This window comes from Mustela erminea, chromosome 2 (assembly GCF_009829155.1).
Source record: "Mustela erminea isolate mMusErm1 chromosome 2, mMusErm1.Pri, whole genome shotgun sequence".
Lineage (NCBI taxonomy): Eukaryota > Metazoa > Chordata > Mammalia > Carnivora > Mustelidae > Mustela > Mustela erminea.
In genome coordinates this window covers 132,904,354-132,924,220 of record NC_045615.1, presented here as the reverse complement: position 1 = coordinate 132,924,220, position 19,867 = coordinate 132,904,354, and the positions used below count along the sequence as shown (strand labels likewise).

Below are 19,867 nucleotides of genomic sequence, written 5' to 3'. Positions count from 1 at the left end.
GTGATCTGGAAACATCATTATACTTAGAGACAGCAGGATTTATGTGTGCCAAATCCCTATCAAGAGTTAGGAACCCAGCAGTCTAACTATCTATCTTTGGGATTTCAGAAACCATACCTGTCTCTCTGTCAGGTATAAAACCAGTCACCATTTAGTAGGAAAAAGCAGAAATCAAGGAGCTTATCCTACTTAACTTTATTTTTTAACGCCAAATAATAGAGACCTTCTAATAACAATCAGCACTAGTCTAGGAGTTTGGCTTTTTATTTTTGCATGACTACATCATTTCCAAATTAATACACTCCTGAGGCAAATGGGCCTCTGTTAACAGACAGGATCAGACAGGATGGTCTTTAAAGACTGCATCACCATTAACAATAGGACACTTAAGGTCAGGCCACAGGCAGGAAGTAACACTTCACTGTTTAAGGAAATAAGTGTTCACTTACCTTCTTGAACTTTCTCCTCCATATGGCAAGATTATATACTAGAAAAGGCATTTCCTACAGTATGAAGGTTCCTCAAAAAGTTAAAAACAGAACTACTCTGTGATCTAGCAATTGTACTACTAAATATTTATCCAAGGGATACAAAAAATACTAATTCAAAGGGACACATGCACCCCAATGTTTATAGCAGCATTAACAACAATAGACAAATTATGGGAAGGGCCTAAGTGTCCCTCAACTGATGACTGGATGAAAATGTGGTAGATATACAAAATGGAATATTACTCAGCCATAAAAATAAATGCAATCTCTCCATTTGCAATGACATGGGTGTAGCTAAAGAGCATTATCCCAAGCAAAATTAGTCAGTCAAAGAAAGACAAATATCATATAATTTCACTCCTACGTGGAATTTAAGAAACGAAGCAAACAATCATGGGGGACAAAAAGAGAGAGGGAAATGAAGAAACAGATTTAAGTATAGAGAATAAACTGATGATTACCAGGGGGAGGTGGGTGGGAGCATGGGTTACGTAGGTGATGGGGATGAAGGAAGGCACTTGTGATGAGCGTTGGGTGATGTATGGGAGTATTGAATCGCTAAATTGTACACCTAAAGCTGATATTACACTGTGTGTTAACCAACTGGAATTTACATAGACACAACATTTTTTAAAAAAAAAAACATAGCTTACTGGAAAAAAAATTAAAAGGCATTTCCTTTTCAATGCCAACTTTGGTTGTTGACTTGTTGGGGGTGGCCACATGCCTTGGTTAATATAAAAAATAACAGGGTCTTTCTAATGTATTATTTAAACACTGTTTTCCTTACTTGTGTGCACTGGAAGGCTTAAGGGAAAATGCATGAGAGGTTGATGAGTAACTGTAATAGGTATTGCCAAAATGTATCCCCCACCTTTTTTTTCATGTCAAAGTGGCTCTTTTTCCTAAGTCTACTTGCATTATACCTTCAAATTATTTTAAGTAGTATATCAATTATCATTGGGTATGTTTGGTTATTAACACATACCTTGAAGAACCACAAAGAAAAATAAAGCAAGGTTAAGGGTTTAGGGTCTTTCAGGATGCAGGGATGGGGGTGAGCTTGAGGACGAAAGTGAGAAAAGTGACTACGGAGGTCTTCAAAGAGAGTCTGGAAAAAACATTAGTGGTTTGGACGAGGATGATGGTAGCACAAAGAAAGCGAAGTTGATAGACTCCAGATACCTCTTGGAAGAACGTCAGGGGGCCTTTGGGATGGACTGGGGGTCAAAGAAGAAAAGGGGGGGTTGGTGTCTCTGATGTGAACAGCTGGGTGGGTAGAGGGACAGTTTACACAGATGGCACATACAGGGAGAGGAATAGATGTGCAGGATGAGATGATTGAATCGTCCTGTTTGAGGTGCCCATGAGATACACACATGGAGGTGTCGCACGTAGGCAGTGGTTGCGAGGACCTGGACCACAAAGAGAAGCCTGTGGCTGAGATTTCAGTGTGGTTGTTGTTGGCCTGTCCACGGTAATCAAAGCCACAAAACTGAGTTGGATCTCCTGAATATAAAATATGGAGTGGAGTGAGGGAAACAAGAAAGACTGAGGATTTACTATGACTAACTCTAGTTATAGAAGGGGGGGGATCAGGAAAGGAGATTGTTTTGTGGTTAGAGCGGTGGAGGGTAAAGAGAGGGAAGCTACGCAGAGCCGGGAGAAGATGCTTTTTTTCCCCCCGAGGTGGCAGAGGTCGTCTGTGTCAGAGAGCACAGCAAAGTTAGGTGAGCTGAAGAGGGGAAGTGTGTGATGGGTTGAACCCTTCATTGGGAGGGTCAGGAGAGAAGCCAGGTGGGAATGACGGGGGCCTGTGGGGGTGTCACACAGAGGGGGCGCACAGGGGATGTAAGCAGAGACCGCGCATACAGCAGTTGCTTGGGGTTGAGTTGTGAATGGGATGTGGCTCCAGGAGGGTGGGTTGTTTGAGCTGAGTTGCATAGGCAAGAGACTCCAATATGTTTAAATACTGATAAGAGAGTCGCCGTCTAGAAGGGGACGATGTACTCTCAGTGAAGAGCAGCATAACTTTAGGAGTGAGGTTACTGAGGAAGAGCGGGGGTTCACAACACGTGGGAGAGGAAGGTCTCTGGGAGGAAAGGAAATACTTCCTCCATCATCAGGAGAAGAAGCAGAGGGGATGATGCCCAGCCGGGAAATGCATGAATGTGTAGGTGTTAATGGCAGAAAGGATGAGAATTTCTTGTCTGAGGCTTCCATCAAGGTGAAGTGCAAACATTCCAAGGGTCTGGAGGATGAGGGTGCATTAAAGACTTGGAGAATGGAGAAGGTCTTCCAAGTCCTGCAGATGGTGAGAGAGAGAGCTTATTAGAGGTGGTGTGTCGCTAGACAGCACACAAGTGACTGTGGATCATGAATTTCCTAAGCTCTGTGGCAGGGAGACTTTTCTCCACTCTGATGCTACAGAAAGGGTTCCCATTTATCCAGGACTTGGGAGTTTTGCCAAGAGAAGGGAAGAGCAAGAGAGTTGAAGAGCTTGGGACCGTCTCATTAAAGTTGGATTAAGAGAGACACCAAGAAGGGCTGAGACAGAATATAAACTGTACAATGTTGTTGCAAAGAGGGCCAATTAAATGTATTCCCAAAGTGCAGGGATGCAGTCAGAGGAACCAATGCAGTGGGGTTTAGAGTTGGAAACACAGAGGACTGAATATTTCTAGATGCCTCAGAAAGAGGCTCCTGGCTGTATGCAAGGAGCTGTATCTTGGCTACTTTGTATTGGACTCATCTCCATTTTTAGCAAATGTTGCAAGGTAAAACAAATAGATACAGACACTTGAGAAGTCCCTTCCCCGCCCTTCCTCATTTCTGGAGAGAATGCCTATGCACACTTGGATCCAAATGAGGCATATCCTAGGCAGGCCTCTGCCAGTTTGTCCTACTCCCTGTTCCTTGCCGTCTCTATCAATGCGCTGGCAGATGCTGTGTGTTTGACTAACATTTTCATACCGCCAACACAGTGTTCAAACGCTTGTGCTCATCAGCTTAGCTTGGTAATACGAATAGATTTTTTACATGCTGCCAGTGGTTTGCTAGAAATCATTAAAAAATAACCGCCATGAATGCTGACGTCAGTTTTAAAGCGCCCGTGTTTGCCTTTCTCTGTGCGATGGGGTATATACTTAAAATGCATGACTATTTCTGTTTGCATTCAAAGCTATAACATACACTTCCTCTGAGATACTGACTTGAAGATGTTTTTAAACCTGGAAATAGTGAACCAGAACTGTCTCCTACCCTGGTGGGTCCTAACTCTTGCACGTTTCCCAGGGTCTTTTTTGTAAATTATCCCTTTAGGGAAGCAGATGGTACCTTAGTGCCTTACAATACAGAATGTAACCTGTAAAGGTACCCAAACCACATACCCAGGGGATGGTTTGTAGATATGGAAGGAGAGGGCTCATAATTCGGTAAAGTTTATTTTTCACTGTGAGTATTAAAATATGTGAGGCATGAGAAACACATATATGCATATTCTCCCTATGATGACACATGATGGAAAACCTCTTTCAGCGCGAGAAAAAGAATGTCTGTGATTGTTCGCACTCCGTCCGGGAAGTTACGACTGTACTGCAAAGGAGCTGTAAGTTTTTATTTTTGTCTTTTTCAGTTTTGATTTATGGTGGTTTATAATGTATATGTTCAGCATTCTGCTATGGAAATGTAACACAGATGTTTAGCATAAAGTTGCTGACATCCACTTTCCTTGGTATTTTATAGTAATCGTGTTCAGCCTCTTCTGGTGAAATGCGGAATTCCTTCTGGGTAAATTTGGTGCTTTGAAAAAAATTTGGCCAGGCTTCTTTATATAATTCAATTCTGATACATAGTGTTTGAGGTTTATATTATAAAATACATTAGAAGACAATTAAATCAGAAAATGCTTTGAAATTGTATTAGAAATGTAGGGATCCACACCAGTCTGAATGTAATTTTTTAAAGTCCATAGAAGCGGCAGTGGGGGGAATGTATCCCAGTTTATTGCTGTAATGGCCATTACTATTTGTCTTGCATTGTTTTCATTATAAAATAATTTCTAACTATTGCTTGGCTTTGGTATGTTGATTGGCAGGTTATATTGACAGAAACAGTAATATGTCATTCATAGTGATTTTTCCTAGATAAAATATGTTTACACTCATGGAAAAATAAGGAGTCAGAAGACCAGGGCCTCCTTTTGTTCCTACGATTACTATTTTCCTTCTGAATTATCTTTTCCGGGTACCTAGTCTGCTTGGGCTAGTCAGGTAACATACCAACCCGGAACTTTCCAATTTTAAATATAATCAACAACCTTGATTTTTTTTTTTAAGATTTTATTTATTTATTTGACAGAGATCACAAGTAGGCAGAGAGGCAGACAGAGAGAGAGGGGAAAGCAGGCTCCCTGCCAAGCAGGAAGCCCAATGCAGGGCTCAATCCCAGCACCCTGAGATCACGACCCGAGACAAAAACAGAGGACTTAACCCACTGAGCCACCCAGGTGCCCCAACAACCTTGATTTAGTAAATGAAACTTGGAAACCGTACTTATTAGGAAACCAAAGCTTATTACTGAAATTTTTGTTGAAAATGTTTTTCAGTGCCATGGTTTTAAAGCATTGAAATGCAGTTTTTGAATGCCTTGCTTTTAAAGAATTTTGGTAGAATTTTTTCATGATGTCTCGTAAGTTTAGTTTTAGAATTCCTCTTGTCGTTGATTGAAACAACTAGTGTTTATTCACTGCGCACACTTTACCTACAAGACTTTCAACTGGATTTTGGAGAAAGGAAGTTAAGACCCAACACTTGTCAGGCACTAAGCCTTGTCAGGGACCTATATATAAAGAGATGTTTAGGTTACAATATTGAGGTATATTGTAAAACTCTTCCACATTCCAGTGGTAGCATTTAGTGATACAGGACTAAAGAGAGCCTTCCACTTTAAATACTTATGTGTCCGCTTTGCGTCCAACTCACATCCTTCCTTCCTTAGTTTTGAGTAATCTTCCATCTAGAACCTTTGTTTGGGCAGTTAAAGCACTGAATAAAAAAATAAAAACATTGGACTTCCTTTTTGAATAATCATGGAGATAGTTTGCATACATTAACTTGCTTATTGCATTGTTTCCCCTCACTACCAAGTTGGCTATGAAACATGGTTGAACACTAAGAAGGCAGAGACATGTAAAACAAGGTACATTTGAGAACTGCACATTCTTTGGCCAAGAAGAGTACACGCGAGGCTGGAAAGGTGGTCACATGTTAGGTCATGCGTTTTGTTTTTTTTTTTTCCATATGCAAGAGCTTATACTTTTTAATGAACTGCTTTTTGTTTTTTTTTTGTTTTGTTTTGTTTTCTGAACTGTTCTGATGCCATTTAGGAAGATGACTCAAGGCAGAATGGTGATGCATCCGGACTTCCCCATTGATGCTCTTGAGTAGAGTCTTAGAGTTGATAAGGAACTGAACCAAGACAATTGCAGAGAGGATTAAGAAAACAGAGATTTAGGACTTAATAATTGATTACATTTGGGTGACAAGGGAAACCATGATCGAGGATTATTATCCAATTTGGACTTTGCTGAGCAGATGAAGGGGTACCACCTCCCATGATAGAGGGTTAGGAGCTACATCGGGGCCATGAGGCAGAGATGCTTGGATTTCACAGGGGAAGGAATCTGGGATGCTGGTAGAAATTTAGGAATTAACAAGTGTAGCTGGAAGGTAAAAGCAGGGGACTGATGAGGATATGTAAGGAGGAAATATTGTATGGAAAGAGAGGAGGGCTAAAGGTGTGGCTAGAGGATCTAAAAAGAGAGACTAGAATTGGGAGAGTCTGAGGAGTGTTGATTCCCTGGCGGAATGAATCAGCAGGGACGTGCGTAACAGAAGACTTTAGTAGTGAGAGTCAGGTAAGGCCTCAGCGCTAATACTTTCCATTCAAGTTGACACAGTCTGCTCAAACTTTAATCTATCTCCTCTATTCCAAATTCATGACTGTGATGGATACAGTATAACAAGAAAACAGAAATACAGAGTCAGGCTTTAAAACAAGATAAACATCTTTGAGGCCCCAAGTAGGAATAGAAAATCAGCGTGGGACACTGAACCTCGGTCTTGTGTTGAGTGGCATGGAAGTCCCAGGGTCAGGATCTGGGAGCGGTGGTTACAGTTTGGTTTCTGTAAGCCAGTGGGGGCAAAGAGTGCTTTCTGTAAGCGTGGATGGAAGCCAACCTCCCCTCTCTGATGCCTGAGACGGTGCTGAGCTTCCTAATCCTGAGAAGGGACTCAGAAAAGCTCATGCCAGCTCTGCTGGGGGAGTACATAAAACCACTAGATTGGGGTGTCTACAAGTAGGGCAAAGTTAAGAGACACAAGAGGAAATTTCATGCCCAAGAGAACAAGCACTTAAACCACCAGACATGAATTCATGAATTCATTTTGGGTGAAATCAGTTGTGTAGACAAGTCTGACCAAGGATGCCTTAGTGCAACATGGTTTATTTTTTTTTTTAAGATTTTATTTATTATTTATTTATTTATTTGACAGAGATGACAGGTAGGCAGAGAGGCAGGCAGAGTGGGGTGGGGGAGAAGCAGGCTCCCTGCTTCCCCCCAGTGCGGGGAGAGAGCCCGATGCGGGACTCCATCCCAGAACCCTGAGATCATGATCTGAGCCGAAGGCAGAGGCTTTAACCCACTGAGCCACCCAGGCGCCCCAGTGCAACATGATTTAAAAAAAAAAAAAAAAATTTTTTTTAACTATTTTGAATCAAAAATAAAGGGGATGGGAATATGTGTAAGCTAAATTAGAAATCCTAGATTTAAAAGAAAACATCAGAATTTGGAACAAACTCTAAACAGTGGAAGGGGCAGGGGTTCAGTTAGTGAATTGGAAGATAACACAGAAGAGTTCATCTAGAACATAACACAGACAGGTAATGGCTGGGTCGTGTACCTGTATATGGATGATTTGTTTTTCCTTGTTTTCCAGGTTTTCTGCAATGAGGTTGCCTTGCTTTATTAATTTTCACATGAAAAAAAAGGAAAAGTGTACAATATACAGTTCATGTCTGCAATAGTAGGCAATTTAAGAAAAGTTACATTCACAAATAAAATCTGAATTTATTCAAGAAAATAAAAAACCTCCTCCAATGCTTATAGACCAGAGGAAAAACTAGAAACTTGATTATCACACTTAGTGCTTTAGGGACCTTAAAGTGACTGACAGTTTCTAAGTCAGCGCCCCCCGAACAACATTCTGTGCCACACATCAGGAAGACCACATCCGAAATCAGTTATGTGCAGCAGTTCCCCTACCGCATCATAGGCAGAGTACGGATAAATCCGAATGGCACACAAACGCAGAAAATGTCCGTCTGCATTTACATGTACAGCTGTCTGATGATTTTAGCAAATGTCCCAGATCACAGGGGCCAAAGGACCTTCCATGTGGCAGTCAGTTTCACCTTGTTGGGTAAACTGACAGCAAGATCAGAGTCCTTGCCGGCAGCTGCCTGTTTGGTAGCAAGATCACCTAGAAAAATTCAGTGTAGACGGCAGTGCTTAAATAATGATGTCGGACCTCTTTTCTATTCGCTACCTTCTTACTATTGGTGCTTGCATTTCATCGTATAGTCCTTTATTTGGCAACATAGGATATGCTTTAGGATGACTGAGGACTATGTCTGGTGTTTTACTCACGTGACACATGTCTTTTGATCAGCTGCCACGTGCAAGACACTGGAGGTGAGGACAGAGCAGCACTAGAACAAGTCTAAAAGATGAATAGAAAAACAACTTTTCAAGTAAAAATTGACCTAAGATGAATTATCCCTGGTGAAGCCTTAGGCTTTTTACTAGCTGAGCCAAGCCATCCCGGGAACATCCCCTCATGCCCGATTTTCCGCTCTTACCTTGCTGAGTGGGGGGGATGCCCCATAAGTAAAATCAGTTAGGATTTCCTGCAAGTGTAGACTCTTTGAGGTTCTGAGTCTGATCTTAGGGGATACACATGCTTTAGTTCCTTTGAAGAAACCTTTTTTGGTCTGAACCAAGTCCTAACCGAGGTCTAACCAACTACTTGATGTAGCTCTCTGAATAAATCAGTGTTACTTTGGGTGAGAGGTTATTTGTATGTATTTATTTCTCACATGTAAGCATGGCCAGTTGTGACTTGTCCTTTAAAAACATACCATCTTGGGGTGCCTGGGTGGCTCAGTGGGTTAAAGCCTCTGCCTTCGGCTTAGGTCATGATCCCAGGGTCCTGGGATCGAGCCCTGCATCGGGCTCTCTGCTCATCAGGGAGCCTGCTTCTCCCTCTCTCTCTGCCTGCTTGTGATCTCTGTCTGTCAAATAAATAAATAAAATCTTTAAAAATAATAATAATAATAAAAATACCATCTTCTCTAAAAATTTTTTTAATTAAAAAATAAAAAATAAAAACATACCATCTAATTCATGTAGAAGGCCACTTTCTGTCTCCTCCTTTCCTTGATACTATAAAGAATGAAAAATTCTATTTTGAGCATCAGTGTCTTCCACTAGAAAATTTGGCTACATGGCAGAATTTAATCCCCCTATCACTTTCATTTTCATGACTTCAATTTTTTTTTGAGATTTCCTTAGTTTTAAAATGTCCTATTTTAATTTCATTGAAAATGTCATCAGCCTCTGGAAAAAAAAATAAGAGTTCATAAGTTATACCTTTCATTCCTAGAAAGGAGCCATGAGGGGAAATTATCATTTCCTTTTGCTTTGCCCCCCACTCCCATTCCACCCCTGAAAAATGAAAAGAAATTCATAATTGGGGCCTGGAATATTCCATCTGTTCTGAGGTCACTAAGTTCTTGTTTCTCTCAAGGGTTCTAAATCATACTCCATTAGTCGGCTTCCAAATCTCAGCCTTGAGACTAGAGACCCCAAAATGGGTAATACCACTGAGAAAGTAATTGCAGGTAAATGATTTATTTTTTCCTAGTCTAATAAAACCATGGAGGCCAAATGCTAAAATTCTTAAAACATTAAACCCAAGCCGAGGAATAACTAAAGGAACAATAAGCAGTTTATAAAGGGGCAAAAATCAGAGAAACGTTAAGTGGTGCATAACGTTCAAGCTGAAAGGGACTTTAAAGATAATCCAGTAACTGGATTTCACAAACTAAGTGAATTGAGCTTTTAGAGGCTAAAGTGACACAATCAGAAATATTCAGCTATCGGGCAGGACTCAAGGTCTGTTCGAAGTTTTCCCTATAACACCCACCAGCCCTCTCTGCACCATTTGGACCTATGTTTCTCAGAGTTTGCACTGTGGGAGCACCGGTCCCGTACAGATGCCCTCATCTCTAGCTCGGGTTCCATAGGGAATGAGCTTGGGGTTCATACCATATAGCCTCTTAGTGATCTGCTGTGCACACTAGCATTGTAAAGGCTCCAAGATGTAATTATCACAGGGTAGGCTTTGTTCAGCCAGCGTTTCTCAGACTTTATGAGTGTGGGACCTGTGGCACCTGTGTATTCATAAGGGGCGTATACCCTGCAGTGTCCTGCAAAACCTTCAGGGGTGGGGAGATCTTGCAAGGTAAGGGAAGTCCTGGTGAACTCTGAGATGTGGAATGCTGGAGTAACTCTAGGTTGATTCACAAAGGAGAAAGACGAACATAGAGGACTCGAACCTTGTTTCCTAGCATCCTTAAGGAAAGAGTGTTATTAGGGAAAAAATATTGTGCGCTTTAAAGCTAATGTTCAAAGTGATCAGTTGTTTTTATGCTGATTTGCTGCTCATAATGTTCCCAACACCATTATTAAACTCAAAATGCTTCTCCTAAGTATATGATACCTTCTGTTTGTTTTCCAGGACACTGTAATATATGATAGACTGGCGGAGACTTCAAAATACAAAGAAATTACCCTGAAACATTTGGAGCAGTTTGCTACAGAAGGTGAGTGTAATGTAACAATAAAGCATGATTACAATAAAATGAAATCATCTACTACTGATGTCTTCAAAGATTGTTGTTATTTTACTTAGAAAGTCCTAGAGCAAGATAGCAATTGATGCCAATAATTCTAGTTATCCTACATGCTGTTCCCATTATTTTTGTTTTGCTTTCCTATGTTAAAATTTTGAGAGACTTGGTCCCCATGTTTTGGAGGTGTAGGGTCTATAAGACTCTTCCGTTTTTAGAATGGGTACCTCTCACACTTTAAATACGCTGTCTCTCTAGCAGTGTAGGAGGAAAAGTACCCAAAAAACTGGATATTCTAATTTGAGTAAGAAAGAGAATAAAAAGTAAATAAGCCTATGTAACTATTAAAATAGTTATTTAGTGCAGTTTCATCTCAAGACTTCTTAAAGACTTCTAAAATCTTCTAAAAGACTTCTTAAGCCCTTACTGAATGACAGGCTCTGTGTGAGGCCGGGGAATCATGGTAGATGGGCTGAGTCCTGTCTCTCTGTCCTACAGAAATATATGATCTGTGCAACTCAGCAGTCTAGGGGGATGATGTAGATTAGACGGGAGGACATGAGCGTCCTTAAACAGTAGGGTCACTTACCCCAAGCATTTGTAGAGTCTTATCTCTGAATTTAACAGAAGTAGCCAAAACTGTATCTAAATCTCCCATCTAGGGCTACTCCTTTGCCTCAGGTCATGATGTCAGGGTTGTAGAAATGAGCCCCACATCGGGCTCCTTGCTCAGTGGGAAGCCTGATTTTCCCTCTCCCTCTGCCTGCTGCTCCCCCTGCTTATACTCTCTCTCTTTCTCTGACAAATAAATGAATAAAATCTTTAAAAAAAAATAAACACAAAAATCAGTCAGTCAATCTCCCATCTAAATTTTCTCTCTTATCTGCCTGGGCTGCAACTGTTGCCAGTGGCAGCCCATCTGACCTCTGATCAAGTGCTTTTTCCTCTTCATCCCAGCTATGAAAAGATAGGAGAAGCACTAGGCTTTGAAAGGCAAGGACTTAGAGAACCTCCCCTCAGTTCTCCAAAAATGCGAGAGCACAGAGACATCCGCATTCATCCTCAGCGGGGCTTGGCAGGTACAGCCCAGCCGGCCTCTGACTCCAGTTCTTTACTGAGGAAGGGGGCCCGGGGGGGGGGGGGGGGGGATCTTTCTCTTCTCTAGTTGTGATAAGAAGAAATTCCAGCTCTAAGAGCTGGGCTGACTTGGCCTTCACCTCCACCCTATTCTTTCTGGCCCTAGGCTGAACAGCACTTTTGCTCCATGACTACCCCAGAGTAAGTCTCCAGCCAAGTTTCCAAAAGAGAAAAACATGTCCTGATGTGGCCCCAAAGATTTAAGTTCTACTCTCAGTGAGCTGGCAATGCACAGCCCTACTCCTTTCTTGGAAGACACAATCCTCTGGGCACTTTATGTCCTATGTTCTCTGCTTCTTATTTCTGACATGTTCCCTGGCCATGTTTTATTTGCTTTGACATCACTAGCTAGTTATTCTGAGAGTTAATGACCTTGAGTGAGGGTGTTGTCTTCTCAGGAACTAATGAACTACATTTGTCCTGGCTGCTAAATGCTTTTGATTCTTCTTTGTTCCAGTCCACCATTTTTTTCTGGCTGAGGGTAGCTTCCAAGAGAATTATGAAATTGATAGGCACCAAGCACTAGGAGTAGGTCATCTCAAACATCAGATTTGATTGTTTTCCTAGGGTGTTTCTGAGGATTCCTTTGTTTTGTCACTGTATCTCAGATTTTTTAGACTTTTTTATTATTATTTCAGGTTTTTTATTTAAATTCAGCTAACGTGTAATGTATTATTAGTTCAGAGGTAGAGTTCAGTGATTCATCGGTCTTACACAATACGTGGTGCTTATCACATCATGTGCCCTCCTTAATGTCCACCACAGTTACCCCATCCCTTACCCCTCTCCCCTCCAGCAACCCTGTTTGTTTCCTATGAATTAAGAGTGTCTTATGATTTGTCTCCCTCTCTGATTTTGTCTTGTTTTATTTTTTCCTCTCTTCCCCTATGATCCTCTATTTTGTTTCTTAAATATACTACAAACTTGCAGTGATAAAGACCAGTAATAAAACAACCATATATCCCTGTAAGAGGCAGATGGTTTTCCAAGTAAACTCCACTGTGGTCCCTCTCCTTCATAAGCACCTCTGAAGACACAGTCATAAGCCAGCCACTGTGCCCGGTCCCGGAGTTATACCTATGAGGAATTCAGGGCCCCTTCCCTCCAGGAGCTATGCACTAATAACAGGAGATCCGCAAGAAAAACAATATTAAACTTTGTCCTTCACACCATACAAGCATTTGGGGATTTCTGCCTCGGGTCTGAGCAAGAGGAGAATGCTTCAGAGACGATGGTAGGAACCAAGTCTTAAAGGAGATGCCAGGCAGACAGTGGAGCGAGCTGGAGGGAGCAGAATGGAGAAAATGTGACCAGCATGTGCAGAGACCCAGGTATATAGGAGGTAAATGGCAGAGATGGAGCTTGAAGACACTTGGGGCATGGGGAGCAAGTCAGCCTTTGGGGTCTGGACTCCATCCTGAGGATGAACTATTGAAAGATTTCTAGCAAAAGAATAACCTGATAAGATCAGGATGTTGGGAAAAAATCACTCTGGAAAAAGCACAAAGGCTGTATTGAAGGTGAGCCTTGATCCACATTGTATGCTGAGGTTGTGTCCTAACTGAGCCAGATGTCGGCCATACTGCTTGAACTGAATCGGTCTTTCCAAAACAAGACTTCGTCATATAGAAAGGGAAGGGGCGGGCTTCTGAATGATACCTAATTTGGTGTTGGGGGGATGTCTGCTACCTTTCATCAGGGTTAAGAACTTTATGTTTCGCGGTGGCTGAGATTTCGGAGAGCGACTTCGAGGAGTGGCGCACGGTCTACCAGCGGGCGTCCACATCGGTGCAGAACCGGCTGCTGAAGCTCGAAGAGAGTTATGAGTTGATTGAAAAGGTACGTGAGGGGCCATTTTGCTCATGTAGAAAGTCTGGTTTCCAGAAAACTTCAGTCTTTTCAAGGAGCCCATAAACAAAGATCAGAATATCTTGACACACCACTTACTGTTGAATCTCCTCTGGTCCGAACATTAACAAATCTTAATACTGGTTAAGGCTTTTGCTGCAAAGTCTCTGGCATTGTGCTGTATAGATCTTCCTACTTTTCATAACTTTGGGTCAAAGTTAGGCGGGGCTAACTATCTTCTTGCCAGTGTATGCTGTTGCTTCTGTGTCACCAAAGATAAGCATGCCGTCCCCCATTCACTTGTGCACACAAGTTATATACGCATGTGTGTGTGCATAGAGTTGATCAAGGTGTGTCGTGTGCAACAGGAAATAATATAATTAGCTTGTGTGACTCTAATAAGTGAACAACCCGGTGCTTATCCCTGGCTAGTCATTGTGTGTGTGTTTGTGTGTGTGTGTGTGTGTGTGTGTCTGTGTGCATATACACACCTCCCTCATCTGCATCACAAACTGAAAATGCTCTCATTTTACAGATAAGGAAACCAGGCTATTCATCCAAACAGTGATGGATACACTCTGATCGATACTTTATAAATAGCAAAAAATCTTGCTTCCTTAATTAAAAATAACATTCATTAAAAATTGCAAGAAATAGCAAGAAATCTTGTTTCCTTTATTAAAAATAGCATAAATAGTTGTACTTACTGTGGCAAGGTGCTGTTCGGAGCCCTTGGATCTATTAACTACTTTGATCCTCATGGCGTCGCTTTGAGCTAGGTACTGTTCATTCCAGTTTCACAGACGAAGACGTCAAGGAAACAGACAGGTTAAGTGATTTGGTGGAGATGACACAGTACAAAGAGGGCGAGTCAGAATCCTCCTCCTGGTTCCAGAGTTCATGCTCCTAGCCACTTATCTTCCTTCTTACCTTTCCCTTTCCATCAAACAACTTCCTAATTGCAGAATTCCTTAACTATATTCATGTTTGTACTGCCCCAAATCGGGTTTGTCTGTTAGTTTCAGCTGATTGGATCTTGCCTACAGGTAAGTAAAAGCTAACTTTATTTTTTTTACTCCTTCCTCTCTTTCAAACAATATGCTCCCTGGTGCTTCCTTTCTTGAAAGATGGTTGGCACCACCAATGCCTCCCTTCCTTGCTCTGCTCCCTGCATGCCCTCCCCTCTGTGTGATACTGGGGAATGCTCCACCCAGCTGCCGGTGGTTTTCTCTGCTGTGTACAGTGGCCATCTGTGACTCTAGATACCATTTCTCCTGTCTCTTCAATAGACCGTGATCACTTTAGAAGCTGGTTTCTCAGACCTTCGTTATATTTGAACTTATTTTTGTATCCTGCTTATTTCTCAGAAGACGTGTGATAGCATGTATGGAAACTCCAGCTTGATATTCATCCAGCAATTGTAGAATGACACACACAGCTTGCTCTCAGTTAACTTGCTGAATCACTCTCTCTCTCACTCTCTCTTTTTTCCCTGACATATTTATACATGACTATGTCTTTGGGGCATTATGTGGCAAAAGAAAATATTTTATGATTTATAAGGCCATGGCCATAGTCTCTTCCAAGCTCTCCCAGCAGAGGTACATGGTGTCCTACAGTAATAACAATATTGATTTTTAATCTGTTACTTTTCTTAATTCTTTTGAGAACTAAAAACAAAAAAGCTACCATTTGGAAATAACTTTTCTCCTGTCTCCTTAAGTACACAGCCTGAAGGTAATGTAGCTTTTACCTTCCATGGCAATATGGTGGAATTGATATACAGTAAGTTACAATCAAATACTTGAAACTGGATTCTAAACATTAAATTTCGTTTCTATAAGAAGCACACTGTCAAATTCTGGAGCTGAATATTTAATATGCCTAATAACATTTTTACTCTAAGTGCCCTGAGGTTTGTAGATTAGATTTTATAGGTTTAACAGTTTTTATTGTTGTTGGGGTATATGTGTGTAGGTGTGTGCATACAATATCTGATACTTAAAACCTTGGGACTTCCATCTTTCAAATGAAATAGATGTTCAGGCTCTCTCCAGCAGATGGCGATCGTGAGTCACATGGAAATTTAAGTTGCCTGGGGACATGGTATTGCATGTATATTTTTAGTTTACAAATACAGATGCCTCCCTCTGACTGCCTCTTTCCTAAAATGGATGAAAAGGGTAATTTATACCTATTTCTGTCTTACTTTCTGATAATCCATGGTCTCTAAGTTTTACTGAAAGCTGGAAAGTGAAAGGATTGGTTCCCTTGCTCAGCCAGCTTCCGAAGAACTGGTTTTCAGTGTCCATCCCTTAATTTCAAAACCATAATTTCATTCAAGTATTAATTTCATTAACTTTAATTAGACTTCTAATAGATGTCATTTATTGAAGAAACACAGGCAAACAAGGAACACTCAACTGAGACCCTGAGCATCATGTTCTGAAGAAATTCCTTAAGTAAGGAAATCTAAAGGAACCCACAGTGCTGACCCACAAACTTGTCCAGTGGAAGCCCTCAGAGAGGTGATAACATTTAAAATGAAACCCAAAAGTTTAGTTTACTAGTTAAAGGAGATCAGGGAGGGGTGTTTTTTTTGGGGGGGGGGGAGTTGTTTTTGTTTTACTATGCAAAAGATCACAGGTCTTTTTAGGGAAAAGTACAGGCACATGATACTGACAAGTCTACGACCGAGAGTGGTTTTTCCCACAAACCTGCTTTTCCCATCCCCTATCACTGGAAGTCTCTGGGGTTTGTAGTGGAGAGCCAGGGCGCTATCGCTCCTTCCCTGGTCTGAGCTTCCTTTGTGAAAATCAAGGGGATGGGGCGGTAGTGTTCCATAGGAATTGGGGGTGACTGCCTTTAAAACTACCCAACCGAGGCAAGTTTCAACACATCAGAGCCCAGATCCTGCTGGTGCATTGCCCAGTTTTAAACTCAGTGCCTTCGCATTAGGAGTCAACCATTTTGGCTTCTTCTTTGGCTACTTTAAATGAGATGTGTTGATTATGTAATCATTTTGCATGTGATTGGAATCTGTTTTTTATGTAGACCGTAAGATTGAACTTCGTTCCCATAGGAGACAGTGAATTTTAAACCCTGAGAGTCATTTTTAGATCTTTTTTTTTCTTTAAGAGCAAAACCCATTTCTCAAACAAAATGTTGCCTGAACCATCGTATATATAATAGATAAAAGCAAAGCTGCCCTGTTTAAAGAGTGGGGGGGGAGCCCCACGTTGGCTCTCCCTTAGCCTCAGCACCTTGCCCTCCTCATGGTCTGTGAGGAGCTTTTTCACGATCCTGGGGTTCCACTGAGCACTGTTTGAAAACCACATAATATTCTATCTGTGTGTGAAATTTGGGGGAAATGCGCCCCTCAGAATACTATCGATTTTCAATACTTTTTACTTTTCAGTGAAAGACCAAATCATCGTTGTGGCCCTATACAAGATGTTTCTGAACGTATTTGAATTAATGATGCAAAATGCCATCGGCACGTTAGTGGTAGTGTTACGTTACAGTCATTCAAAACTTGAAAGATTTGTAGAGCTTTTCCTGAAAAGAATATTTTTAATATGTTATAAAATAAGTGAAAACATTACAAATGATGAAGGTTATACTTTCTAACCTTACTCTCGATCTTATCTCTCCAGTGTTTGCTCAAACAAGTAATTCAGTTTTTGAAATTTGGTTAAAGCCTTATTCCTTTGGGTGCTATAAACTCCTAGCATAAGCTGCAAAACTATCCAAACAGACCAAGAACATCCAAGAAGATAAAGACATCGGCCCCTTGGCACACTGCTTTGTCACTTTTGTTTCCCAGCAATCTGAGCACTAGAAACTACTCCCCTCATCCTCCAGGACACTAAAAGGAAAGAAGGAAATGAGAGAGGTCTGAAGAAGTCCTCTGGATATTGTTTTCCCTATTGACAGTCATTGTTAGAGGAGAAGATTAAGGACTTCATCCATCCATCTATAAAATAACAGCATTGGGGCACCTGGGTGGCTCAGTCGGATATGCCACTGCCTGCGGCTCAGGTCATGATCCCAGGGTCCTAGGATCGAGTCCCACATTGGGCTCCTTGCTCAGCGGGGAGTCTGCTCCTCTCTCTGCCTCTTCCTGACACTCTGCCTACTTGTGCTCGTGCTCGCTCGCTCGCTCTCTCTCTCTCTCTGACAAATAAGTAAATAAAATCTTTAATAATAATAAAATCACAGCATCATCTTTGCTATCAGGTGGGATGATTTGAGCTCTAACACTTGCATTCAGATGGTAAACTTTTCAAAAAACTTAAAAAAAAATTCTAATACTCTGAGTTGTTTCAAGATGTTCCTGAAACATCTTTTTTTCTGTTACTACATGTAGGCCAAGAGGCAGCATTTATTCCTCAGAAGACAAAATCATACAGGAACAAGAAGGTTTCCCTAGTTCAAGTGCAAATGGGATTAATTAGAATCCTATCAGGTACTTGAGGTGTCTTGACCCAGGATAGGAAGGGGGACTGTGGTATCGCTTTGGGTTTTATGGAAGGTAGCACCTCTTCTCTTCCTCACCACTTCAGAGAACTTAGCTGTCTCAGTCTTTCAGAGAATATTCTTGACCTGCTTTACCTACTGTTACCCTATTCATTTGAAAGACAATGTGTTTGGACTTGTAATTTTTTTTTTTAAGATTTTATTTATTTATTTGACAGAGAGAAATCACAAGTAGATGGAGAGTCAGGCAGAGAGAGAGAGAGAGAGAGAAGCAGGCTCCCTGCTGAGCAGAAAGCCCGATGTGGGACTCGATCTCAGGACCCCGAGATCACGACCTGAGCCGAAGGCAGCGGCTTAACCCACTGAGCCACCCAGGCACCCCACATAATTTTTGATTATGAAACCACTTAATAGTGTTGGTCTGCATTTTTAAAAATCTGATTTTTAAAATAAAATTTAGAATAAATTTATGTGTTGGACCAGGAAAAATCACAGGTGAGTTAACAGAATAATTATGGAGCTTTATGCTTCATTAGCAGTGGTTTCTCTGAAATTTCTCACCTTGTTCTTTGATCTGTCACTTTACATTTATTCTAACATGTTTCTAAAACAAATTTTTTTTTTCCTCATAGTCATACTCTGCTGCTGGCTTCCTTTGAAAATTAATAGTAGAGACAGCTCTGATCTTATCAGGGAAGATTTTATAATTAAACCATCAGTTGAAATAGGAAGGTGTGCCTTCATGATCCATACAGGTTTTTTTAAATGTTTTGTATTTATTTGCGTCAATAGAAAAATGCAGTTCTATCTTTAGGATTGCACAAATTACCAACTAATCACATCTACTGTTTATGAAAGCAAATTACTTACCTTGAACAATAACAGAAAACGGAGTATGATCTAACACATCTCTAGATGGGGCAGTGATTGAAGCAGGATTTCCGTGGTGATCAAGTCGGCTTTTTTCTCTTGTCTTGTTATGAAACATAGATTACAAGATATGTTTTTAAAAAATGACAGCTTATCTGATGTACTATTTTTAATAGATTATGAGTCAGGGAAAATCATTTCTGCGCTTAAGAGTAATCAGAAAACTGTATCATGGACCATCTAGCTCTCCTTTGAATCAGAGAACAATGTTTCACACACATTTTGTAATTTTTGGTTAATGTAGAGCCTCCAGTAGATTGAAGCTTCATGAGAGCAAAGATTGCTTTGATGGTATTCATCACTGTATTTCCAGTGCCTGCCTGTCTGCCCTGTGTTAATTACTGAATAAATATTTGATGAATAAATACATGATTCAATTGGATATGATATGTATATATATTGTATATATTATATACATATGTGTGTAAATATATATATGTATATAATATATTCAACTGGATATAATCTATCCAGAAGCTAAGTTTCTTTAGTAGCTGCTCGCTTAATGGAAGCCTGGCCCCTATTACTAATACAGTCCATGCTTTCTACACAGTGAGGGTATTCATATTACATGTGTTGTCACTAGGGATAAATTTAGGGATATGTTGGGGAAAAAAGCTAATAATTTTCAAGAATGCATTCTGTAGAAATGTAGACCCTGCCATTTTAGGGACTTGTGCTCTGAGTTAATACATGAATGTGAAAAGCACGTGGTTTGAAAGATTCCAATAGCACATGCCTGGACACATGGCAGGCCCTCTTCTGGGCTCTCAGGCGCAGCAGGGGACAGGGACCGAGACATCTCTGTCTTCAATTTTAGTGGGTGGAGATAGGCAGGGCACTTGTAAACTAAAAAATGTTTATTACAGACAGGACTTAGTGCCCGGGCATCAAAATGAGTCACTAAGATAGGACAATGAGGTGTAATGATTTTTTTTTACATTATTTCTTTTACTCCTCCCTCAAATATGGTTGACTTTTCTGGGGTTTTTTTTAAGACTGCTTTGATG

At 40.9% G+C, this 19,867-nt stretch overlaps 1 protein-coding gene across 4 annotated transcripts in view; it reads left to right on the top strand.

The window, feature by feature from the left end:
- Positions 1-19,867, top strand: part of ATP8A1 (ATPase phospholipid transporting 8A1) — a 237,954-nt gene that overhangs the window by 108,675 nt on the left and 109,412 nt on the right. For all 4 annotated transcript variants that reach the window (XM_032334198.1, XM_032334197.1, XM_032334199.1 and 1 more), the window contains 3 exons: positions 4,029-4,098; positions 10,352-10,436; positions 13,300-13,439. In XM_032334198.1, the coding sequence (XP_032190089.1) occupies positions 4,029-4,098; positions 10,352-10,436; positions 13,300-13,439 (295 nt within the window). The remainder of the gene's footprint in view (positions 1-4,028; positions 4,099-10,351; positions 10,437-13,299; positions 13,440-19,867) is intronic.